The sequence below is a fragment of the Amblyomma americanum genome, chromosome 11 (assembly GCF_052857255.1).
Source record: "Amblyomma americanum isolate KBUSLIRL-KWMA chromosome 11, ASM5285725v1, whole genome shotgun sequence".
NCBI classification, from domain to species: Eukaryota; Metazoa; Arthropoda; class Arachnida; order Ixodida; family Ixodidae; genus Amblyomma; species Amblyomma americanum.
This window is the reverse complement of record NC_135507.1, coordinates 6,831,115-6,857,411: the sequence shown is the minus strand read 5'-3', so window position 1 is coordinate 6,857,411 and position 26,297 is coordinate 6,831,115. Positions and strand designations below refer to the sequence as shown.

General features: G+C 49.5%; 1 protein-coding gene across 1 annotated transcript in view; it reads right to left on the bottom strand.

Annotated features, from left to right (window-relative positions):
* LOC144111227 (tyrosine-protein kinase transmembrane receptor Ror2-like) overlaps window positions 1-26,297 on the bottom strand; it is a 434,452-nt gene that overhangs the window by 188,888 nt on the left and 219,267 nt on the right. Inside the window, exon 4 of the mRNA XM_077644442.1 lies at window positions 24,811-24,967. Coding sequence (XP_077500568.1) covers window positions 24,811-24,967 — 157 coding nt within the window. The remainder of the gene's footprint in view (window positions 1-24,810; window positions 24,968-26,297) is intronic.

Sequence of the window (26,297 nt, the reverse complement as noted above, 5' to 3'; positions counted from 1 at the left end):
GGCCACCTTTAAGTCCAGCGGAAAGTCTCCCACCCATACAGCTACTGCAGTAAAAAGGCATCACGCACCGTTTCGCGCCGCTTAACGCAAGTGATCACGGCGTATGCCCAGCGCTGCACGCTATTCTGTGCTGAGACAGAGAGTGCAACCCCCTATCCACTCCGAGCCGGTTCGGGTGCGTCCGACGATGAAGATGAAGAAGAGTACGAGGCATGGCAGACACGGATGGCGTGACGTTTCGGCTCCTGTTCAACTCCCGTGCGCAAAGCCGGCTTAACGCGGCGCACCGCCATCTCCATGGCGGCGTGCAGAGGAAAACGAAAGAAGAGCGATGCATTGAATGAGTCATCACAGGTGGAAACAAAAGGCTTGGCTAAGCATGCAGGCAGCCAGGCAGAAGAGGCCTGCTTCCTCTGTCCTGCCAAGCGTTACACCGGATTACGAGTGCGCAAGAGTTCACGTACAAAAGAGCAGCCCGAACTGACGGAGCCCGCCAGGGAGAAGGGTACGCGTCGTTTGGGAATCGAAAAAATAAAAGAAAAAAACAATGAAGAGGGGCGGACGTTTTCTGCTCTCTTGATGGGCTCATGATGGGCAGGCAGGATTTACATGTCGATGCGATTAGCGGAACAAAAGCTCCCTCATTTGGAGGCGAACAAGGAGAAATAAAATATCGCATCTTAATGGCGGACAAACAGCGAAAGAAGAACAGAAGAAGATAGAGAGAAAAAAAGAATGAAAGAAGCCTAGCTTAGCAGTGATCTATGTACTCGTTCTGTTCGGTCAGCTATTCTATTTCGAGCCCAATGTTACATCTTCGTACACATATGCTCAGCGGTCCCGCACATCAGAAGGTGCTGCAGGTTTTCACTGAAAGTATATATGCAACATACGAAAGGCAAGAGTTAGTGCTCGCTTACCAACCCGCAGATTTTTTGCCACGCTTGTAAAGCTGCTACCAATTCAAACTGACATGCAGTACTAAATTATCAGCGCCTAAACAAGTAACTATTTTTCTTGTTCAGTCTTCAAAATGTCAGATATGTATATTAGCGGCTTCGACCAAATGAAGCCCACTCATCTAAAGATAAGAAAGAGTATCTGTAAACAACAAAAACAACAACAAAAAGATATGGTTTCCTTCGGCCAAGGCAGAGTATCCAAGACTACTCCAAGAGTATTCTCCGCGAGTTCAGAAGCAAGAACGGAATTTACGCGATCAGCTGTTAATTCTTTCATGTGAAAAGCATGTCGTTTAACAGATAAGACCAAAGCAAACGAAGACAATTAAGTAAACAGCCGACTGCCCCACTCTCGTAAATTTTCCCGAAATTCGCAACGCCAACGTGCACTACTTCGCGAAATCGATTCTCATTTCGAGACCCGCTGCGAGCGAGCACGCGACGGGCCAAGAGAGCTGTGCCAATGCTGCCACGCGAAGATTTGTAGGCGCTCCTGATCACTAGGTAGACTACGCTCGCCTCTTCATCACCGTTCCGGTCTCTTAGCCGCCGCTATGTGGAAACAGAGCGTGCGCAATATGAAGGGACGGTGCCTGTTGGCTTTCGTCATTTATGCCATAACGAGCACCTCTTTCCGTTCCCTTGTCTGAGGAGAGAAATGGAGAGACAGAAAGAAAGAGAGAGGAGATAGGTAAGCTAGAAAACGACCAGAAAGAGAGAGAGGCCTTTCTCTTCCTCATCAGCCCCTCTCTTTTTCAATAACAGGCGCGCACACACACACACGTGCTCACAAAAACATCTCAGGAACCCAGCCCGGCCAGAGGAGCGGATGGCGTCGCGACGTTGACACAACAGTGGCGGCGACAGCGGCCGCACGCACCGGGATGACGACGACAGAAGAGGGTGGAGGGGACGGAAGGCGTCGCACAAAAGACGGCCTTCTCCTGAACGAGCCGAGCGGTTCAGGCTGCCAGGAGGTCTGCGGCGGGCTCATGGAAGTGCGAGGTAGTGCGTGTGTGTGTGTGCGCCGGACAAAGACACCGCGGCGGAAGAGAGGCCAATAAAGCACGGCATCGGCCGACGTCGTCGGGCAAGACAAAGGACAGGGTGCGCGCGATAACGTGCGTATGTGTATGCGGGAGGCGTATGCGTGCGCACCGTGCGTCACGCGCCAAGGCGTCCTGACAACGCAGGAAAGGCTGGTGAGCACCGTCGGTGCGCTTTGAGGCAACGCTCATGCGGGGTCACGTAGAAGGTTGAGGCTGCTGGTGGCTTCTGGCAGGAGTAGCTTTACATCGACAACACCGGCAAATGATCTGCCTCTGTAGGGACACTTCGGATACTAAACGGCCCGTATCGTCCGTGGCCCAGTTTTGCGAGTACTCGGCCGGTATTTTTCAGTCTCTCATTCTTCTTCAGGGGCCCTATTTTTGAAGCTTTCTTTTTGCATTCCAGTCCATTGCCTCTGTGCCATTGGTCAGGCCCGGCATTAATAACAGAGCCGGCGGGCGCAAAATCTCCTGTCTGCTATTACGACTGACGTAGAAAGCAGCTGCTGCCCGTGACCAAAAAGGGAAAAAAGAAATTTAAACAGTACACTTATTCATTCTTTAGCTCTTCTACCATTGGTATTTACGATTCGTGACGTCCAGACAGCTAAACAAGCAGAGTCATTCCCTGCGCTGCCATCGAAGGCACGGCTGATCAACGGGAAAGAAGCAAAATAATCGACAGCCCCCCAAATAATCGTAATAGTTTATGGCCCCCCAAAAAGTCTCAACTCATCAGCCATGGGGAGTTCGAAACACTGAGATAAAGAGCACCGCCAAGCGGTGTGGAACGGCTAAGAAGAGTTAGTAGTTACTAAGCAACCGCTCCCACGGTCTGCACAGACGCTAATGGGTGCAGATGCAATGGTATGTGGCTTTTTGGAGAACATGCACGTGATAGCCACCATGGCTAGCAGGAGGTCTCCGCCACATTTAGTTAAGAACCTGGTGGATCTGAACAAGTCGATGGCTCGGTCAATTAGCATCTGGCGATTATCATCTGCCGCTTGAAGATTTATGGTACAGTTAGTACTCTGTGCAGGGTAAGATGTGACTGGAACTATGTGGAACGAGTCTGCACCCTAAAGACAAGATAGCGGACTGCACTAACCTACATCAACGAACACACGGTTCCCTGTCAGGTGATTTAGTACACTAGCCCTTGGACGGGATCTGCCGATCTATGTTTTGAACTGTACGCTTAGAAACGATACACGCGGCTCAACGTCCATTGCTCGATGCAGACAATGGCGCTAGAGTAACCCGCCCACAGCCAACGGCAGCCATGATGAAGTTCCGCCCAGATATGCCCACAAAGCGGAACCGAAACAACGTGCTGGGCCGAGCGTTTTTGTAGCGAGTATGAGCAGTGCTAAAGAAAAAAAAGCCTCCCCCGAAGTTTCCTGGAGACAATGAGACAAAATCAGCGCTCTTCAACACGCACCGCATACACGGTCGCAGCTTCGGGCCACGTACAACGTCCGCTTTGGCCGATCAATCTTTTCACGCATAAGTATGACATCTTGAGCATCAGTGATCCCGCGAAAATGTTCCCACTTTTTACTGCTCCTTTTTCGTGGGGCTTCCTCTGTCATTTTTTTCTTAGGCTGTGCCAGGGGTGCCATTCAATTTATTGCACCCCTAAAACGTCCCTGCAGCAGCATCCATGCATAGAAAATGTGTAAACGGGGGACGGTTAGACGTTTTACCTAGTGATGAAAAAACAAGCTTTTTACATCGTCGCCCATCAATATTCATTTTCTTGTGCTCTAAGGGTGCACCAATAAAACGACCAGCAAAAAAAATATCAACAACAAAAAACATACATGGTTTCGCCAAGAAATTACAGTCTATACTATATACTCCTACTTTGTGTGCGTAAGTGGCGAGTGAGAAACATTCCGTAAACGTGGAAAGGAAAAAAATCATCTTGAAACAGCGCTGGCGAGAGGGGGCGGAAGCACAGGGCCCCTAGGAAATAAATTAATATACGAGAAAAGTTAGATACAGCCTCAAAGTGGATGCCGTCTCTGATGTACTATCAGCATGAAAAGACGAGCATTAAAATGAGACCTTTGTCCAAGGAAACTGAATACCAGCGAACTTGATATTCACACCTCTATGGCATGAAGACTACCGCGTAGAAGTGTTAAAACTCACCCCTTATATTTCCTCCCAAGTAACCACTACTTTTGAGTTATAATCTTCGAGTTTTACTTACGCTATTCGCATATCATATGATAGTCTACAGTTTTGTAAATACAATGTTCATAGTCTGTCGGACGCTTCATGGTCAAACAACTATTTCCATGGTTACCTGAGTACGGATCACCAACTGCGCTCGGCTTGTAACGTAAAAAAAAGCATGGTCGCTCTGATGTCTGCACTGAAGAAAAGGTCCCCGGGGTTTGAGGCGAAATTTTTGCGGTTAGTTATAGACGGAAAGCAAAAAACAAGGCTGTAAAGCTATACCCTTAATGCATTTATCACCGAGGCAGGGCAGCAGCTCGCAAATGCCGAGGAAATTCGGCCGTAGGCACTTAGTGACGGGATCCAGATACAAAGCGCCGTTCCAGTCGTAGCGCCACTCTAGCCTCAAGCTCAGGCAGCGGCAGCAGGGGGAGAGGACGACGATGCGGCAAAGACGGCGAAGACATCACTACGCGCGCATTAAAAATTCACTACGCCGGCAGCTATGCACCGTCAACGCAGGAACACAGAGACAAAAAGTTAAGAGAACAAAATCAATGAAGCAACTCCGCTCTGAGAAAGTGGACCAGTTAGCAATGAAGAGAACCCTGGATTATTAACGACACAAAAAAAGCGGCCGCTCCCCCTTTGCGAAGGCTGCATACAAACGGAGAGCCAAAGCAGCCTGGAGCAAGGCCCACACACGCCGATCATCAAAGATGCCGCGCAAGCGGGTGGAGTATGCGGGGGAGGGGGAGGGTGCCTTCGAAAACAGCGATGTGGAGACAGTGATGGCGGCCTTTGAGTGGGGTGGAAGTGGAAACCCGGGACGTCGTAGACATGAGCCCGTATTACGGACGACACGCCACCGCACGGGGCATATACTCACTCGGCTATTTAACAAGCAACAATATAAAGACAAAAAGCACGCCCCAGCAGAACAGTGTTGGCGTTCCCCAATTTATTTACCTTTAATGTATGCCCCCTAACCTAAAGGCGCTTAGCTATAGGATATCATGCAGTTGAAAAAAGAGAAGGAAGATCGGGGGACGTCAGCAGGTCGCATTATACAAGGTACATGTCTCCGTGCGAAGCGGTTCTGCCGAGCTGCGGTTATTCGCGTGTGCGTCACGTACGGCAGTGTAGTGTTAACGTGCCGCGCGATCTATGTGCATTGCATATTACGGTAATAAAACGTCACATAAACGACCCTGATGAACCATCTCTGCTATTACCGTTTCATTCATCTTCACAGCTATATACAGTACATGATGGCCCATCATCAGCCTGACTACACCCACTACAGGCCAAAGGCCTCTCCCATGTCTCTCCAATTAACCCTGTCCTTTGCTAGCAGCATCCATCCTTTCCCTGCAAACTTCTTAATCTCATCCGCCCACGTAACCTTCTGTCCCCCCCCCCCCCCCCCCCGCTGCGCTTGCCTTCTCTCGGAATCCACTCCGTTACCATTAATTACCAGCGGTTATCTTGCCTTCGCATCACATGCCCAGCCCAAGCCCATTTCTTCCTCTTGATTTCGACAATAGGATGTCATTAATCCGCGTTTGTTCCCTCACCTACTCCATCCGCTTCTGGTCTCTTAACGTTACACCTATCATTTTTCTTTCCATGGCTCGCTGCGTTGTCCTTAGGTTAAGCTGAACCCTTTTTGTTAGCCTCCACGTTTCTGCCCCGTAGGTGAGCACCGGTAAGGTACATATGTATGGTGATGGGCCATGAGAGAGCAAGCTTGTACCCCTGTAAGGTCAAAATAGCAGTTTGGGCTCGCTGGTAAAACATATACCAAGGGGTGCACCGCGCATGTGGAACAAGTCATAAGTCTGCGTGGAGGTAGCGAAGTAGACTGGGTATTACTATTCAATTGAATAAGACGGCCACAATAAGTGGCTGTCTACACTCACCTGGTGGTTTGTGACCATTATGATTTAGTGGCTGCTTTGAACGCATAACGTCTTGTCAAGAAACACAGCTGAAGTCACTCATATAAAACTGAGCAGTATGGGAAGAACAATTGATGCATAGGAAGCATGACGATTCCCTCGTTCACAATGCTTGTTCCCGAAACGTCTAAATTTTCCGTTTACACATGTCAGCGACTTGTGCATTTCTTCTACTGTTAGAACCCCAAGTGCAATACCCTTATAGCCTAGAGTAATATCCTGACTTGAAGCACACTACACTGCTCCCTTATGCGCGGATAATCCAAGAACACGCTGACGCATGCGCTAGTTGAAGCTACAATGATCAGACGGAAAGTTACTCGAGAGGCAGCCGCCTAAATTAGGGTGCGACAGAGTGCCCTGCCCCTATTCATCGGCCTCCCCCTCGCCTGTGCTCGGCGGACAAATCTGTCCCGCGGGCGACCGGATGCACGCCCCAGGTCCTACGTGCGCCATCCATCAGGCCTTGCAGAGGACCCGACGCCATCGCCGGGCGCGTGGTAACAGGAGAGAAGTCGCAGCCGTCTCTCTCTTTCTCCGGGAGAACTTAGACAGCGAGCGAGAGAGAAAAAGCATCTCTTAACCGTGAGAGTCCAGTGTTCTTGGACTTTCCGTTTCCGCGGAGGATTTAAGCGCGATGGTAAGCTGGACGGACAATGCATTATCTTCTATTCTATTCTATTCTATTCGATTCTGTTCTGATTCGATTCCGTTTCTGATTTTACCGCTCTCAGGAAAACAAGGGTGGGGGAGGGGGAAGAAAGGAATGGAATAAGAATAGAATGCGTTATGCCCCATTCAGCAACGTAGAAAGTGTGGCCCAAGTGCGAACTTTACCTACCACTTGCCAGACTACCTTCTCAGTTATTTCGAGAAGGCAGGCCAGCCAGCGGCTACTGAATGAATGAAGTCTTCACTGGCTTAACACAACAACATACGGGGTAGTTTCTCGAGTTGAAAGGGCTGGGAAGCGGCAGAACCGAAGGTGGTGGTAGAGAATACTAATATTTAAATGACCACTGGACAGTTAACTGCAGTTTCTTTCACGTGCTTATCAAGTCTATGCCAGATGCCCTATTGTTTAGTATCTCACTTCAGCCCTAGCACAGATATTGAGTTGTTGTGAATTCTGGCTATCCACTAAACACAGGCGCCAAAACTGAAGCTTCGTGTGCATACCGGGGTGACGGTTATCCACAGTGGAAGTTTATCGCGCGGTGGCCCCAGTCGAACTACCTCCCAACAGCGTGCACTGCGGTTACGTCCTTCAATAATATTCAGTGCCTTGGGTACAGCAGCGACCCCACAGTCAAGCTAAATGGTTAATGTAGCGTGATGCCGACTACCAATGTGCTGGGAAAAACCTCCGGCCTGCTTACATGTTTAGCTTACATGAACAATGCGTGAATGAAGTTTCCCTATTTCAACCTCGATGCAAACACCTCCACGATTTTTAACCTGCTACCTCGGGCGCAAACAGCGGAAGACACACGTTATCCGGTCAGACGACGCGGCGTCCGATTTATCTACAGTGAATTGTGTCGCAGCAAAGTTTGTTCGTTGTGAGCCCAAATAGCTATTTACACTAAAGTCAGGGTGACAACAACGCATCTGCCAGGGAAGAATACACTCCATACCTTTGCACTGAATATGGCCCCCGTGTTTCCGTCATCGAAACAATTGTCTGCACAGTGGCCACTGCCGCAAGAAGGATCACCGCCAGTTCCCGAACGCAGAGTGGGCCAGGAGGAAGCGCTCACGAGCCCAGAGACCACGCGGCGATGGGTTCTGCGGTGGGTGCCGATGGGGGCTGCCACAGGGAACAGGCTTCTGCCGGCGCCGCCATGTCCAACGGTTGCTGCCTGCCTGTCCGTTAAGCCTAAGTTCCCCTTGTTCTACCCCTCGGTGCCGCGCAGAAAGCACGAAACATTAGGGCGCGTTAACACTTGTCCAAAAATCCGGCGAGCCAAGCGGATTCGCTCGCCGGGAAAACTAGGACCTGTTCTCATCTGTTGACGCCCGGGCGAGGCGGAACCGCCGCGCCGCTGCTGTTTCTCGCTTTTCCACACACTTCCCGGCAACCACGTCACCGCTCGCGGCGTACACAGATATGGTTAGAAAAGAGCATAAATCGATGCTTTCTGTGTACCATAACCGTATGCACGCTTGCGTACGTAAACGCAGGCACATTCCCATTTTTAGTTCACCGTATGCAAACAGACTCACAACGAAACGCGTAGCCTGGTGGCGCCATCTGCTTGTCAGGACGGGAGCTAGTACTGTCAACAAAACCGGCGCTCCTCTTAGGCCTAGTAGCGGCAGAATAGTCGCTCAAAATAAAAAAATAAAGCAGATTTATCGCTTATACTTTTGCTTATAGGTGAGGTGAGACGAAGCGATGTACCGGTGTCCGATTTATGGCCAGTGAATGCGCTGAACAAGGCCGCAACAACGACAAATTCATTCCGAGGCGAGGGGTCCTGCGTCGAAGAGCGCCGCCATGTTTTTCGCCGCGGCGGCGAACGCGGAAAATTTGGGTCTAGTCCGATCGCCCTCGCCGCGCCGCTTTCCGCCTCGCTCGGCGTCAAAAGCGGCCGAATCCGCTTCACTCGCCGGATTTTTGGACAAGTGTGAACGGGCCCTTACCCGCAAGGCACGCGGAGACTGAAAAGCGGGATGGAGGGGAGTCAGTTCTGGGAGAACCGGGCGGTGGGTTTCGGTCGCACAGAAGGACACCATTGTGGAGCGGAAGACGCCGTGGAGCCAACAACGATGGTCTATCCTCTTGCATATTTTTTGGCCTCCCTTTCTCCACACACGGATAAGCCGCGATACGCGGCTTGTATTTAGGAGACCCTTGTGCTGAGTGGCGGCTATGAAATGGCGTAAGGACACCGTGACGCCTAAGGAGCCTACGTGCTGCGCCGCCGCAGAGCTTCCTAGTGCTGCCACGTATGGTTGAGAGGACTCACTCTGAAACTTACCGAAATAATCTTAGAACGCTTAGCGAAAGTTTATAGCACTAAGCTCAACTGTCTGTAGTCATCGTACTGAATTCACGCTCGTTACGACGCTCTCTTGTTCTAACGAATTTCGAAATCTATGCTTTCAAGGATTTCGTTGCGCATGGCTGGATGCACCAGGTGGGCACAAAAGGTGCAGACCCCAGGCGCTTACCTGCGCTTCCCTCTTCGCGGGCCAATGAGCGCGGGGAGAAGCCGGTTTCTTAAGGCACGCTTGCCGCTTCCCACGAAAAAAAGAAGAAAACAGCTATGTCTTTGCAGCGTTCAAAAATTCCCAGCATATCAAGCGCCGCGTCCAGTCGGTGGAGCACAAGCCACAATGTAAAAAGATAGGCCAACCAAAAATACATGTCTGTATTGTCTCGACCACGAAGAAACGTATTCTCGGTTTCACTAAACCAGTGCAGAGTTCCGGAATCGGCTGCCTGCCATGGCCACAGCTACAAAATGTCACCATGTAACACTCCACTAGTTCTAACGGCCAATGCCTATTCCTACTTTCCAAACTGTGTTGAGGACGAACAAGTAACCAGGGCCCGTTTTATCAAGCAATGATTTCGAAAGCGCACTATCGGGTACAAAACCACCCAGGACGTGCCTCCGCTGCCTCAAACCCCTCGCTGCACCACCAGACTCACCTAGTGGTACGTCCTAAAATGGCGCGTCCATTTCACGTGACAAGGGGCGCTCGTCTGAACGCGTCTGCTCTTGGGCTTGGTGCGAGAAGCCGCCGACACGATGAGTCGACAAGCTGGCGTTCTTCCCTGCAGGCATTTTCGCACAGAGATCTAGCACGTATAAAAGAGCACTAGGCTAGCTTCAGTGCCTTCAACTTTCATGCGCATATAACGCGTTTATGAAAAAATGCTGATAGGCGAGATATAAAGAAAAATCGGAGAGTGGCTACGAAATGGAAACACGAAAAAGAAGTAACAGGCAACAAGTAGGCAGCACGAAAGCCCGAGTGGAGGCCTTCTAAAAAGACTGACGGAAAGCGGGAGTAATTGGCTTGGAACGGGCCTTTTAAGAGAGACTGCGGCGGCTTTCAGATTTAGTGTGCCTGTATGTACGCGTGTTTTTTTTTACTTCCTCGCGTCGCAATGCTTCCAGCCTTTATTACTTATTTTTTCTTTCTTTCTTCTAATTTCAAGAGGAGAGAGGAGAAGCTAAAAAAGCCAGCGCATGCTTTTGTAAATCGTGCTTCACCGTGATCCCTTCTCCTAGAGCCATGGCGTTTACGACGATCTGCTAAGTGCGCACACATTCCAGCGCAAAACCACATGCAGTTAGTTGACTTAGCCCTTCCTTTCACAATCCCTTCTTGTTTTGATCCCACAATTTGGGTGGCTTTTTCTTTTCACTTATAGATTTAAAGCATCTGGGTGTGCTTTACTGCTTTGTTCCTATTGCGTTACAACCGTTTTCATTGACAGCACTCTTTTCTAGCACCCTTCTTCCATCTTTACTACACTATTCCGTCCCCAGCGCAGAGTACCATTTCAGCGAGTATTCACGCCGGCTAAAATCTGTTTTTCATTAAAGAGCTCTCTCTCGCTCTCTCTCCCTGCAGAGTGAGCGTATGTTCGTTATTGGCCTCTCTGGTAGCTAAAGAGGTTAAAGCAGAAAAGTTCCACGGAATAACAAGACATGCCTTCAACTGCATTGATTCACTGTCCTCAACAAAAAAGGTTTTACTTCCAGCGTTCGTTATTATACTGCAGCGAAAACTGAAAGAGAAGAAAGAAAGAGAGGTGAATTTCTTTCCTTCTTTGTTTCTCCCGTTGTTTTCTTGTTTCCTTTCTTTTTCGCACATTAGTGCTGCAGTCTAACAATGAACGCATCCTAGATCGCCCAATTAAATACCCTCTAGTTATCCAGCACGTCAAAGTAAATTAGCAGTGGGGAGGCTTTCAAACTACTGGCGATCATGCCTCACCTGATGCTCATCAACAACTGCTTTGGGAGCTAGAACCTGTTCAAGCGATTTAAGATATACGTGGGTGATCTCTAAGACCGCCCTAGTTTTATTTGCATTCCTCATCAATATCCAGGAAATGGCGCAGGCCCTGAGGAGTCATAGGAAGATTGAGTAAAGCGAAGGCGTACTAGCGAGGACGAATACCTGATCGTACGATGGCTTTTTGCGCATGCGCGGTGACAGGCGCATACCCTCGCCTGGGCCAATGAATGAGTAAACCAGCAACTTTTTGTTCAGATCACGAAATAGTAGAGAAGAAAACAAGCCGTATAGTACGTAGCCCATTTTAGGGCGAAGCGAAAGACCTCCCGTAGAGTGCACATGGCGGATAGCGTTCCGTTCTTAATAGAGCCCTGAAAACCGACCAGGCCAGCAGGTTGAGGCACTCCTTACAAGGAGCTCGCAAAGCATGGTGGGCGCTAACGAAGCAATTACGCAACTCCCAGCGGATTCGCCTCAATGAAAAGAGGGCAGCGAGATCGTGTTACCCGCCCCGACTCCAGACCCCCTTTCCGTTCGTAATGAACTCGCTGCAGACCGGGGTCAGGGGGTTGTTGCCATTTCCGGTGGTTGAAAGCTCGAAGGGAATGGAGTGTATAGCACGTACAGCGCCATATTTGCTGAGTGCGATTCCAATGAGCAACCCTGCGAGGGTTGCCGTGCACTCTTCAAGCTATACTCCTGGTAAGTACAGAGTGCCTGGACCACAGCCAGAAAGAGCTCTGTCAACACTAGTGGGATGGGGTTAAGCATCCCCGTAATCAAGTGGGGTTTCATGCTAGACCAATGTTCCACACACACAGTCGATACTAATGACACCTTGAAGGAGCGTGCCCGTCATGGGATTCTCGAGGCGGAGGAAGGCTCATCAACACAAAACAGGCAGCAAGACACTCCTCTTCTTTTGTTTTTTTCTTCTTTCTGCCGTTCCAGAATGTGACCAATAAATCTGAAATCTAGTAAAAGACAATTCCTATTAAAAAAAATAAAACAAAAACGTTTCTGTAATCACAACAAATTTTTTGAACATAATAATAATAATAATAATTGGTTTTTGGATAAAGGAAATGGCGCAGTATCTGCCTCATATATCGTTGGACACCTGAACCGCACCGCAAGGGAAGGGATAAAGGAGGGAGTGAAAGAAGAAAGGAAGAAGAGGTGCCGTAGTGAAGGGCTCCGGAATAATTTCGACCACCTGGGGATCTTTAACGTGCACTGACATCGCACAGCACACGAGCGCCTTAGAGTTTTTCCTCCATAAAAACGCAGCCGTAAAAACAAATTTTTGTAGGAGCAACAGAACTTTGCTAAGTTAGTAAAGAAAATTATTACGGAACTACTGACTAGAAAAATCCTACATAAAAAAGTACATTACTAAAGAAAAATACTGCAAAACAGCAGAAAAACCTGTCGTTAGGGAAAAACTACAAAAAATTGTCGCAATTTTTACACGGACTGTCGCTTTTTCCGACTCGTTTCTGAACAAACGTTTGTGGCACAAATTAAGGCACGCATGTTTTACACTGACAGATGTGTCTTTGAAAGAAAGTGTTGAAACACAAAGCCAACCCTAGCTGGGGCAACCGAAAGTGTTATCTAGGTGGGACAACACATGTCGCCTGTAGTCAGGCAAACCAGACCAATTTAGAAGTAGCTGCCTTACGTTATGCAAGCCAGCTCTGTGGATTCTGGCTCGGCCACACTTCGGTACTCTCGAAGCAGAACGATGTAATCACAAATGCCCCAGTGAACGCAGCTACGGCTACAAGCATAAAATGGTGCCCCTGGGAAGCATTTTATAATTATTCTGATTATTGTTCATTATCCTGCCACTTCGCCATCGATGTAATACCCCCGATACAAGGGGGCCTTTAAGGTAAATAAACTGAACTGAACTGAACTGATCAGCAGCCCCGCCTCTGCGTTCATCGCTTGTTGCGTATCAGCCGTGACGTCACAGGCTGTATAGTAATCAGTGGTAATAGTGTAATTGTTTAAAAGAATAAATCTAAATACCAATCTTCACAAAATACCGCTCCAAGATAGAGGAATAGAACAGGCCCAATAACGATCCTAAAAAGACCGAAGGCACACCGCTGCACGCACTCCAGGGTATCACGTTGCGCAGCATGTAGCTAAAAAGGAAGAAACAAAAACGGTACCTCAGGTAGGCGCGTTTCAGCGCTGGCGAGACCCAGAAAAGATGAAGACAGAGCTACCTACACCCACCCACGTGCAACCGACGATGAAACCGCACTTAGGCTCCTCAGACAGACGCAAAACGCTTCCCCATTTATCTCCGTTGAGACTAGATCGCTCCCTCCGCGCTTGAAGTTTCAACAAGCAACTTCCTCGAAGGGTAAGAAAAACGAAAAAGTAAACAATGACACAGATATGGAAGGCGACGCCTAAGAAATAGAAAGCTTTGTCTTTGAAGACAGAAAGCGGGGCAGACAGGCGCCGGTCTCGATAAAGACTTTATAAAGAAGCGGGCTAGCCTTGCTTGTCTCTGCACAAATGCGGAGCCTTATACATACATGCACGGGGAAGCGTCGTCAAGTTTGTAATCAATACAAACGACGAGACACGTCTGGCTTTCCTGAAATTTGTTTCTTGCTCATCGGAGCATCCCATGTCTGGAATGTATTTTACTTTGATTTGCGCCCATACACCCACACGTCTTTGGCTCTTATTTTTTTCTCCAGGCTGGCTCGAGAGAGTTCCCCGTTTGATCCATTGCCGCTCCTTTTCCCTCTGAACAAGATCGAGTCTTCAATTTGGCTTGTCGCGATAGAAACTGCAGATGATTCCGAGGAAGGAGTTTTCTGGCGTAAAAAAAAAAAAAAGCGCTTTCGCCGGCTTCAGGCTTGCAAAGTTGGGCGATTGATTTTTTTATTCTGGTATTGGTGGCGACAGATTGGAAGTCAATGGAAGTGCTCCAGCAGACTGTTCGATCGGTGCCTTTTGATCGATTGAGTTCCCGCCGTGTTGTCAGCTCAGGAATTTCGTGTATACCTAGGCTTCATCAGCACTAGTTCATCTGGCGTACTCCGAAGCCCCGCACGAAGGCACTTAAAGCTCCGGTATCTACACCATGAGATGAGCGAATTGCCACCTCGTGTAACGCGGTGCAACTCTTGTACCGGGATCACCGCCCTGTGGAAATATCCAAGTATTTTCGAAATGATAACTGGGAAAACAAATGAAACATCAAACTTTATTAGACAACAATACAGAAGAAAAAAAATTCTCTCAAATCCTGAATACAGTCACTTTATATCCACACGTAGCACATCTTTTGGATTCAAATCATTACGACGAAAGGTGTACAAAGGAAATCCTAGTATTTCCGGCCAAACGTGATTTTTATATTGCGCATTTCAAGAGTGCCGCTATTTCTATTATTCAGTTTTCAGCGGCGGAAGTCATGTAGGATAGAAAGAAATTATAAGAGTTATCGTACTGCAGTTGGGCGACCAAGTTCCCAGTAATTCATAAGCGGAAATGTATTCCACATTCCGTGTTGTGTTCCGTGTTGGTCACTTCAAACGCAGCACAAAAAGGAAATTCGTAATTTACACCTTAACTTTTAGCCAACAGCGTTGCGTTGAGCCCAAGTGATGCACTTTTGAAAATTGATGGACTGTGCGACCTTGGAAACTGATCTCAGCCCACTAATTAGTGCGCCCCAACCACACGCGCGCGGCCCTCAACACTGTTTTTCTTCACTTGAAGAAAGCGCAATCACACCGTCCCGTATTCACTCCCTCCCCCTCTTTTTTAATCCCCTCCCCGTGCAAAGCACCGTCATTAAATAAAAAGAAAAATTCATTGCGGGAAAACCCTCAGCGAAAGGAGCACACCCTCCATGCCTTATCCCATGACCATGTCGGGCCTCGGTCCAGCTCCTATTCAGGTCTTGGCCACCGGAATCGACGACTCGAAGAAAGAGAGAGAAATGGGAGGACCCAATTACCCATTATACCCGTCTGGGCTCCTCTCCTCTGCGTTTCCACGCAATATGCGCATTTGCTTTCTCTCTCCTTCTTCCATTTCTTTCTTTCACTTTTATCGCCTGTTCGAACTCATCACCGGTGCTGAGCACGCCGCAAGAGAGCCGCGACCCCCGTCGGACTCATTTGCGCGCCTAAGTATCCAGCACGCGGAAACGACTTCCCAAGAATGCTAGAGGAGCGCGTTCAAGCAAGTTCTGAGAAAAACAGCCGTGAGCGCGTTGTCGTCAGTTGGAAAGGGCGCGCAACATGCAGCCAAGCGAGAAGCAAAAAGAATGAAAGATCGAATAAAGAAAATAATGAAGAAAGAAAAGGGTGCAGAAAGGCGACGTAGCGAATTGAAGCCTCGAAGGAGAGAACGAAGAAGAACGAACCCGCGAGGACAGAGCGTGCGAGTAACGGCGTCAAATCTCCATCAGCACCCGCTCCGCTGCTGCTGCCACTACTGCACTGACGCGGCCCAGGCGCAATCCAGTCACACCCCCGTCCTGCGAGCCGCACCGTTAACGACAGTACCCGCGAGTGTGCGTGTATGTGTGAGCAGCAGAGTCAGAAAAGAAAGGAAGAAAATCAAAAGAAACAGGAAGGAGAAGTGACATGCAAAGCTTGAGACGACAGACTAGTCGTCGCCAGGATCGTCGTCTCCATCTTCCGCTTCTTCCCCCTTGCCTCCCCCCCCCCCCCCCCCCGCCTCATCACCCATGCAGTCCCTTCGCTTCCTTGTTTCTAAGAAGCCAGACACACGAGAAAAATAAAACGCAGAAGAAAGACAAAAAGAAAGCGACAGAAAGAGAAGAAGAAAAAGAAGCTAAACGCCACTCCAACAGAGGACAACAACTAAACGGACTCGCTCCCGAAACCTCAATTTGGTGCCTGCGCTCTTTTTCTTCCTCTCTTCCTTTTCCTTTCTTTCTTTCTTTCTTTCTTTCTTTCTTTCTTTCCTTCTTTCTTTCTTTCTTTCTTTCTTTCTTTCTTTCGTTCCTTCTTTCTTTCTTTCTTTCTTTCTTGTTTTATTTCTTTCTTTCTTGTTTTATTTCTTTTATTTTTGCCCCCACCACGGCGTTGCGCCTTTGCAAACAGCGACACAAACCTCCGGCTTCTGGAAGAGCCGGGAGATGCCCTGCTGAACGTGGGTCAGCGTTGTCACCTCCTCGCCAACCCTTTCCCCTCTTTCCAACCCTCTCCTGGTCCTCAAAGCGTCGCTAATTACGTGACCCTGACAAATCGCTGTTCGTCAGGCCAGAGAAAAAGGGAGCGGGACCAAGGAAGCGGGGCGAAATGCAAATCAAATCTCTCTCCCTCTCACGCCCACCCCAGTTTATAGCGGCCGCACGTCGTCCACCCCTTCCCCACCACTGCCACCGCCTTCTAAATCCTGCAGCTCCCGCAGAGGTCCAACGGAGCCCCGGGGCACAGATTGGGGTAATCCGTGCGCCGACGCTCTATCTGCATCTCCCCAGAGACCCCCATGCGCGATCGTTTTACGGACAGGAGCGCCCTCCGGCCTCGAGCAAGCAGTTTTCACCTGGGACTCGTTCGGTGTACTTCACTTTCCCTAGTCAAGTCCTGGTTAAAGATGCCTTAGCTAAGCCACTGCAGTGTCTGGAGAAGAGCAGTGCGCCGTTCGCTAATGGTATACGACACTGATAGCGTAGTAAGGTTTGGCGCCGATTCATTTCGCTTCGTTTGAGTCACCCGGCGCGAACATCAAGGAACCGAGTTGCAATGCAAAATATCCTTACTTCCATCTGCCTAGCTGTAACTCTTTTGCACTGGTAACCACGTACTATTTTACCCTTCGCTGTCATTCCTTCCGTCTAGCTTGCGGAGGCTGCGACTGAGAAAAAAAGAAATCTGCCAGATTGATGCTCCCCACGACAACCCCAAGTGACCAGCGATACCTTTAAATCATCTCCCAAGAGGTGTAATTAACTTGTCGACGCGGCCTTCGTAACTCCACATGAGCCATTATGTGGCCCTTTAGTGGCCACGTGGCAGGCTCGCCACGTGTCTAACCAGGACAATATCTTTATAAGCCAGCCGACGAACAGGCGGGAGTTTTCGGCTGCGCCATACGACGACATTTTTTAACCAGCTGCAAGGAAGAACCACAGCCGATTACAGCGCAACGTCTTTCTCATGCGCGTCACTTCGAATCTCTTTAAGAAAGCATTTACCCCGATTCCTCCTTTTTCTCCGGCTGTTTCTTCCCGCAACCACGTCGCTGTTAAAGCGTGAGATTCCCGACCGCAGGAGAAGCAGCAAGTGGGAAATTTCTTCTCTATAAGGAAGACAAGTGCACCCCGTAAGGAGACACGACCCGTGCTCGTTCATAATCGCATTTCCCGCTCGCGCGGGCGCGGTTTGCCGTGCACACACACAAAGCGCGCATGCGCACTCCATATATACGGGGTCAAAAGCGCGCGGAGAGGAAGCAGCGAAAGGAGGTGGATGGGGAGGAGAGCGGAAAACACGGGATTCTCCACCGGAAGCGAAAAAATATAAAGAAATAATAGCTGCGCGCGATGATAACTAATAACGGCAGGTTCTGCTCGCCATGGGGCGGAAATGAGAAAAGGCGGTTCCGAAACCAACACGAGCTTAAAAGGCAGATATAAAAGGGCGAGAAAGTAGAGGGAGGGTCAGAAAGAGGGAAAGCTAACGAATGAGCGAAATTACTGCGCGGGTAAAAGAGCGCACCGCGCACGCTTGGCTGCCGAGTTTCCCATTAATTTCAATCGTCGAGGAGGAACCTGGAGCCCTGGGGGCAGCGGGGTGCCATATGCGCGAGGGACCGGTCGGGTCGTGCGGAAGACTTCCTCCCGTGTTTCTCTGTAATATGCACTTGACCATATCTCATTCGCACAACATGAGCCATCGGAAGATGCGAGGTTTAGCGGACCGCACCCTGCGACAGGTTTCATGCATAATTTCCTTTACTGCACTCATGTGTATTGTTCAGGGCATTACAGACTATTTAATGCCGATTTTTTCAAAATTAAGAAAGCGTAATGGCAGACCGAGAGCAGCGCTTCTGAGCCGTCATTTTACCACGCTGGTATCTCATTTCAGCGTATCAGTGAATATTATTTGGTGAATTACATTACATTCCTCATAACTAGTCTGTTTTTAGTAAGCTGCATTGAATAAGATGAAACACATTTTATATTCTATAATACACTACATAAAACTCGTTGAGGGCGCGTGCTGTCATGACTGTCTGTGTGCTCGTCCGAAAATTAGTAGCGCTCAATAGTTCGCCTAGAAACAATTCTACAATACACCACAGATAAAAGGACGCGCTCAATGCGACAGCCAGTTTTCTCGACACAAAGTGGGAAAATCTATGGGAAAGGTATTTGTCCTGCAAGTCCGGCATTGCACTGTTACAACCCTGCTGGCGACACGAAGTTTGACCAAAAAGGATGCCTGGCTGTGAAATTACCTGCGGAGCTTTTCCCACGCTTGGAGGGGGTCGGGGGAGGGGCAGGGGGGGGGGGGGGGGGATTGCCTTCCCTTTGACTGGTCCCCAGCAAGAAAGACGCCTGGGGCGGCGACCAACGGTAGACAGACGACAGGAGAATAGGGGAACGGTGCCTTCAAGTAAGTAACCGAGTCCGATAGGAGCCGGCCCGACCAGAGAGAGCTTGCCGCAGTTGAGGCCCGCGGCACCACACACCTCAACTGTGTTTTCGATGGATACGTGCCGTTTGCAGTGCGGTTGCACCACTGTGCGAAATAGCAGCGAACTTGCGATTCTTCCTCGCCAGTTCCCACGGGTGGACTCTGCAGCGAGGGCCTTCGCTTGCACCAGTGCTATGCAACTTTTCCCATCTTAGAGAAATGTGCCACGTGCTGGATTGGCCACCGCCTGATGAAGGGGCGGAACCTTAGGGGATTTAACGAACGTGCTGAGTAAGAAAGACGCTCTGGGACCTGGCAACAAGGCTCATCCGGTTGCTCGACGCATGGGCTCTTCAATTTTGACTGTTTGCTTTTTTTCCTTAAAGATGTAAATAGGTTCCTTCAGAGTGAAATAAATGCGCTTGTTTTCGATTTCCCAAGCTTCAAGTTCGATCTCAACTCAGCCGAAGGCTTGGACACGCTACCCAACGGAGCCCGGGTTCGAGTGAGCCCCTGCTTCCGCGACAGCACTCAACTAAGATGATGATGATAATGACTGCAATGATAAAGAGAAGGAGGAGGAGTGTTTTCTAAAATGTTACATGGTCAAGCAGTTGTGACATGCTTTCGAGTGTGTTGAAAAATGGTGCCAACCACGCTGCTTGTCGAATGTGTATTGAACCTTTCACATATTCTCTTTCGCTCCCCGTGTTTTATTTATATTCTCTCGAACAGCTGCGCCCTCTAGCAGACCAGAAAGGAGCTAGACATGTTGCTGGGTTTTTCAGAAAAGTAGCTAAGGGAACACAGAGAGTGAACCCTCGCGAGGGTGTCCATGAGCAACCGAGTCGAAGACGACAGCCAATCCCACGCCGCCGCACTTTCATCCAGACCTCCGCATGGACGTCTGCTCTGACAGGCGGCGTTTTGAGAGGATATGAGGTTCCTGCTCAAAAAACAGAACCTCCTCATCCCAAAGGATCCCGCATGCAGAAGTTTGCCCCCAGAAACGAGCCGTTACTGTTCGCTTCAATCAAGCGAAAACAACAGGCGCCATAAGCTGGCAATGCACAGTCAGCTGCTGTACTTAAAAATATCGGCATAGATGTCGCGGCGGCTGCGGTTCTTTTAAGGCCGTCGGGGAGGAATGTTGCATTAGCATGCGTCACAAAATCGGAAACAACCCGGTCACCCGAATCAAAGTTGACGAATCGAAGACGCCGAATTCAGCTCGGAGGAAACTGGGCCACCTCAAGAACCGAACGAAGGATGGGAGGAGACTGCGGAGACTAACAAACTCAACTGGTCACAAAAAGCAAAAGCAAAAGCAATGGAAAAAAGAGAACTAATGGTGAGAGGGAAATAATGAAAAAAAACTCACACTGGGAGCACGACAATATCAAACCTTCTAAATGCGGCAATACCAAACACAAACACGCCTACCGTATGCTATATACGGCATGTCAAGCGTGGACTATCAATCGCGGCGAATGCAGATTCCTCTGTATGTCTGCTGCGCTGAGCGGCTAACAATCCGGCGCTGAGCACACTCAGTTCAACTTTCTTGTTTAACTTCCCAGTGGCGTTCTTTCTATTTCTTGTTTCCTTCATTCTCATTCACTTCCCCAGGACCGCCGAGACAGTCGACTCGGAAACAAATCTCACTGGATCACAAGAAGCGCTAGAGGAATGAAAACGAAAAGAAAGAAAAGGCGGAGTGAAGTATGAGAAAAACAATGGCGTCCTCCTGAATTCCTGCCAGCGCTTCCGCTGCCTCGCTCTACGGTATGCCGAAACAGCAACCCCGTCGATACGACGCAACCAAAGACAAAACACAAACTGCATACCCGCAGTCGACAGTGCACTGAGTGCGCTCAGCAAAGAAGAAGAGAAGAAAGGAAACACATAGCTGGGATAGAGCGAAGCGAATGCAACTGCCGGAACGCTGAGACTGAGGCGGGAGGTGAGATTGCGAGCGATTTTGTTTTGAAACAATCTGTGCCGCCTTGCGTAGACTCCGCATCTTCCGCGAACTCTTCTTCACTTCCTCAACCCTTCTGTAGACTGGAAAGATTGCCGAAAAGGGCAACACGTTCCAAGCACGGGGGGCCTCACAGGCAACGCGCACAACTGTTCCAATCGGCGTCGTCAGAGCTATGGGGGTCGGTGAAAAGAATGGAGCCTGAGGAGGAGGAGGAGGGGGCGGAATATGGGGAGAGCACTGCGGAGAGCAGTCCACGGAAGTTATCGTTTTCGCGCGGAATCATCCGTCTTGATGCTCTGCGGATTAAAGAAGTATTTGCGGGTAAGCCCAACGAGGCATCATGGTGTGACAGGCGCTCTTTTGTAGCTCCCAGCACGGCGATCGAAACGACCCGTTAAAGACCCCTTCCACCGATTCGCACAGATTGACGTATGCTGCATTTATCCAGTAGGATGTTCACTTTTGGTTTATGACATTGATTCAGAGAGGGGGCAAAATAAAACATAATAAAAATAAAATTGGCTGTCTTCGTCGTACCCGGCGCCAAATCCTGGGAAGTGCAGGCGTTTCCGACATGATTTCTTAGATGTCCGTAGCCACGTTTTAAACTCTTTCATTGAGGTAGAGCGCGTTAAAGGCATATAAAAAATCGTTTACAGTGCGCTTAACTTGCTCTATACGACGAATACCGAGTAGTCCAACGCTGAACGCTTGCTGGAATAATTCATTCCCGTTTTATTGACGCGACCATTGCTGTCATTTTTTTTTCATGCCATCACCGCCCCACTTAATCTATCAATCTGACCACTTCCTGAAGACGACGTGAGTGCACGATAGCTCGGTTCTTTCACCACGATATGTGCTTTTAAAGCGCAGAAACGTTCGTGCGGCCACGTGAGCTATAACTATTTACTACGGTGCAAGTAGAGACCGATGTTTGCATTCTTAAGAAAAGAAACAGGCTAAAAAAAACATTCGACAGAGGTCTGTCTGATAAGAGATAAGCTGCAACTCGCCCGCGCTCGCAACCTGATGAAGAAACCGAGTAGGTTTCGAAAGCCGTGTTGTTAAAAAAATTGGTTGCCGTTCATTTCAAACCTTTACGATGGCGCTTTGCGTGTCTTCATAACTGAGAACACCGCTACACAGTGGCCTAGCGAGGCCGTATAAATGCCAACCGCACAATTTTTACCGCTATTCAGAAGGAATCACTCAAGCAAATAAACACGGAGCTTAAGGCGAAGGAGAATTATTAATACAAACGCCGCATTTCCACGTGCAAAAGATGTAGTACATGAGGTGACGTTGACAGTTTACGTCAGCGTAAAGGTGCAAGGAGGACAGTCAATTAGTAAACTCTTCTCGGCAACTCAGGATTCACGTTGATGAACTAATATGCGGCAGACAGAGAGAGAAAGGAAAGGACGGGAAGGCAGGGAGGTTAACCAGGCGATGCCCAGTAGGCTACCCTACACGCGGAGAGGGGAACAAAGGAAAAAGAAGGGAAGAAAGAGTGACAACAAAATGAGTTAACCACGAGTCCATCGAGTCTGTCCCCAGAGGGCGCACATTGCGACAGAAATACAAAAAAAATAAACACTGTAAAACGAAAAGGGTGCGAGACGTTCAAAAGAAACATAGCTACAAAACACTTCTACCTGCGAAAAAAAAACGCCAAATACACACATGACACACACACAATTCTTGTAAAGCGCCGGCGCCGGCTGGGGTATGGGCGTCTGACTGTGAACGCCTGAACGCGCGAATGCACGACACACATCGTGGGATGTGTTGAAGCTTCGACGTTACAGGCCGATTATGAGTGCTGTAAAATACCGCTGTACTTGAAAAGTGAGCGCACCGTGCTTCTTCGCGATGCACGGCACAGTCGGCCTTAGTGGGTGAGCATTGCTAATGACTGGATAAGGTGCATGGCTTTTTGTAAAGTTCTTGCTTCTTCATCAGTCCATTTTCAATCTACATGCCTTCCAAGCAAGCGGCGAAGGGGTTTAAGGCTGTGTGATGCTCCGTGGGAACCCACTGCAGTAATTGAGCAGTTAAGGAAACGACTGCGGCTGGCACTTATTCGTCGGTTCGGAAGCTTCGCGAACCACCGTGATTTGTTCGACGGTTGAGGGAACTGCCCTTCTGCCAGTTCGCTAGTCCACGACCGCGATTTCTGCAGACCAGAAGGTAACTTTTTCCTCGCTTAGAGGAAACCCCGAGTCTCGCATTCTAGCGACTACAGCGCTCAGGTTGTTGCGGTGCTCTTCATCTAGGCCTCCCACAACGATGTCGTCCAAGTGCGTCTTTGGGATGCCTACCAGCAGTTCTTCCATGTACTATCGGGAAAAAAGTGGTATACTCTACGCAGCGGGTGCCGGAGCAACGGAAAATTGCATCGCAACGCTATCTAAAGCAAGACACACTGAAACGAATTCATCGACATGCCTGCAGATAATAACCGGCTCCCATTGGCTGTCTCGATCCCAGATGCCGCCTGTAGATGGCGTTACGATGCAGTTTTCCGTTGCTCCGACTCTCGCTGCGTGGACTACAACACCTTTGTCCCAGATAGTACCTCTGCAATATAGAGGGCGCCGATGGCACTCGAAAGTGAAGTATTACTGTCTTGAAAATATCCCGTTGTGTGTTTGCAATGATAAGCGAAGCTGTGAACTCGCCGACCGTCAGTTGTTAAGCTTGGCTGAGGTAGACAGTTGAAAACCCCTAGAAGCCTGAGAAGTCAGCGAACAGTAGATCAACTGTCGGTAGCGGGTACGTTTCGAACTGAGGTGCCTGATCAGCCGTACACGTGAAATATCCGCAGAGGCGGATGCTTTCTTTCCTCTCGATTACAGGCCCGAGTGGCGTGACCCGTTGTGGAGATCAGATTGCCTGGCATATACAGTGTCTAACCAGCATGTCTATTGCAGTACCGATCTCTGCGTGAATGGAACATGTCGATTTCGTTCTTTCGGTACCAGTCGGTCGCGGACCAGGGAATCAAAGTGTCGGCCGAAATGGCAATGTCCCCACAGATGACGCCGAGCACCGACATAAGACTTAACGGCTCATCTGCTCACTGGTCACAGTTGTTGAAGTGAAATTGCTCTAAAGTCACCGAAAGCGTACTCACAATGTCGGCGCTAAGTTTAGCCACGATTTCTCTGTACGTTGACTCGATAGAAGATCTGGCTGCGCAGAGGAAGCGAAGAATGGCGCACGTCTCCAGCTCGCAGACGTTGCTGAGGAAAGCCCTGTTCTTGTCCTTCGTTGCGACGTTGTTTACGGAGAAGAAGAAATGCAGTTGTTCCAGGTAGACGGGCCATGTTGCAGGCTATGTATGCGCCAGCGCTTCTAGTGTGACGGTAGATGTTCACGTCGCCACGTTACGTAGGAGGTAGCCTCAGTAACTGCTGGTCGACTAACGGTCCATCTCCTCGCCTGCATTATATATTGCGTGTATAGAAATATGACCGGTTATACAGTGGTGAGGATCGATGAAGCGTGTGGGTTCCAAGCAGAGAGCTGGGAGGACACTGTCCCAGAATGGAGACCACAGAGGGCAGCGAGACATTGGCCTTCCGACGAGGTCACACGCGTCGATGTGGTACCTGAGCTTCATGTTGCCCGCGCGCGAGCACCACCGCTCGCATAGACGCAAGCGCACTTAAACTCGGGAACCCTCGGCGGCGGTGGCGGTCCGGGCGTCTTCACACACCACAAACACGCGCACACAACTTCTCGGAAGCACCGGCGCCGACTAGACGCCGGGCGGGGGAGCCCGATCACGCGAATAAACGACACAGATCATTCAATAAGTTGCAGCTTCAACGCCACGGGCCGACCGGACATGCCGATAAATACCGCCGTACTTAAAGCAGCACATCGTGCTTCTTCGAGTCGAAGGACATAACCGGTAGTTGAATCACATGCTCCACACGAAGGGCAAGGAAAGCCGCAGAGGTAAGAAAAACTAAATTAAATATTCGCGCGTATACATTCGGTGCATTGGCTCACCTGGTGGGGATCCTTCGGCCTGTACGACGAACACGCGGGTGTCGCTCATTTCCAAGCGCTCCTCGCCGACGAAGTTGGTCGCGTGGCACATGTACGCAGCACTCGCGGTGGCATTGATGGTCAGCGTGGAGTGGGACACTCGCGACGGCTCGGGCACCTGGATGAGAGGGAAGAAAGGGAAACGCCCCTCTCAGGCGTCATGGCGTCGACCAAACGCAGTGGCGACACGACCACGACGCTATGCGTGTCCGACGGCGGGCTACGGCAGCTCCCTTGTTTCTTACTCTTACCCCGCTGGAGAAACAAACGCCCTCCCGTTTTGGTCCACTGCCCTTTCTTCCTTCCGCACTTCCCGTACATCCCCATTTCATCCAGGAAGTTGGTTTGTTCTTCGCTTTCGCTTTTCCACATGGCGTTAGGGGAACAGGAGAAGCTCCCAATCAGCACAGGTAATCGGTCCAATATTGGAATAGGATGACTTTACTCTGGTCCATTGTAGGACCGCTTATGTGCCGATATATTTCTAATATTGTGCCGATTACACTTGCTGCTTGGAAGATTCAGTGGAAATCGTGCGTTGAGGACGCGTTTCGAGTGGTTATTGGTAATATCAATAGAAATAGGCAGTCTTCGAAATTTCTACACGGAACAGGACATAAGGAACGACTTCGAAACAGTCGATCAGTTCTTTACTTTACGATGCTGGTTGGCGATTTGACGTCAAAATGAGGACGAGTGTTAAGAAAAAATTACTACGACATCGGTGAGGGTTATCCCCACTGCGGTTTGGACTGTGTTACCTGCGCACTTACGCATTAATGTATTCCAAAGAACTATGGCTTATGGTTTACAGGGGTTTAACGTCCCAAATCGAATCAGGCTATGAGGGACGCCGTAGTGAAGGGCTGCGGAAATTTCGACCATGTGATTCGTTAACGTGCACTGACATCGCACAGTACACGGGCCTATAGAATTTCGTCTTCATCGAAATTCGACCACCGTGGCCGGGATCGAACCCACGTCCTTCGGGTCAGCAGCTGAGCGCCATAACCACTGAGCCACCGCGGCGGCCATTATTCGAAATAAGGTTCTGCCGAAAAGAGAAAAGCGAGGCAGTCCTGAGACGCATTATTTTACAGCAGTGAGAGAAGAGAGAAGCTTCTTAAACAATTCTTTTTAAAGCTTTGAGATTTCCCTGTAAGATACTTTGATGCCTAGAAATATACCGCCATTGGTCGGTAAGCCAATGTTTACTCTGTTGCGCGTGTTCCTAACCAGACTTGTTATTCCGCGCCCGCTCAAACACTACAAATGCCGACGTTTTACCTTTCCACAAAGCATGGTAAAACTCGTGACCTGATCAGTCTGTTCAGTGTGTTCCGCCGTCCCATGGTTACTAAAATAAATCACTCCGTCGACAGCCTCCACCTAGTCCACTCAACTTATACTTCATTTTCTTGTTTCCGCTACGCTTGGCACCACTGTGC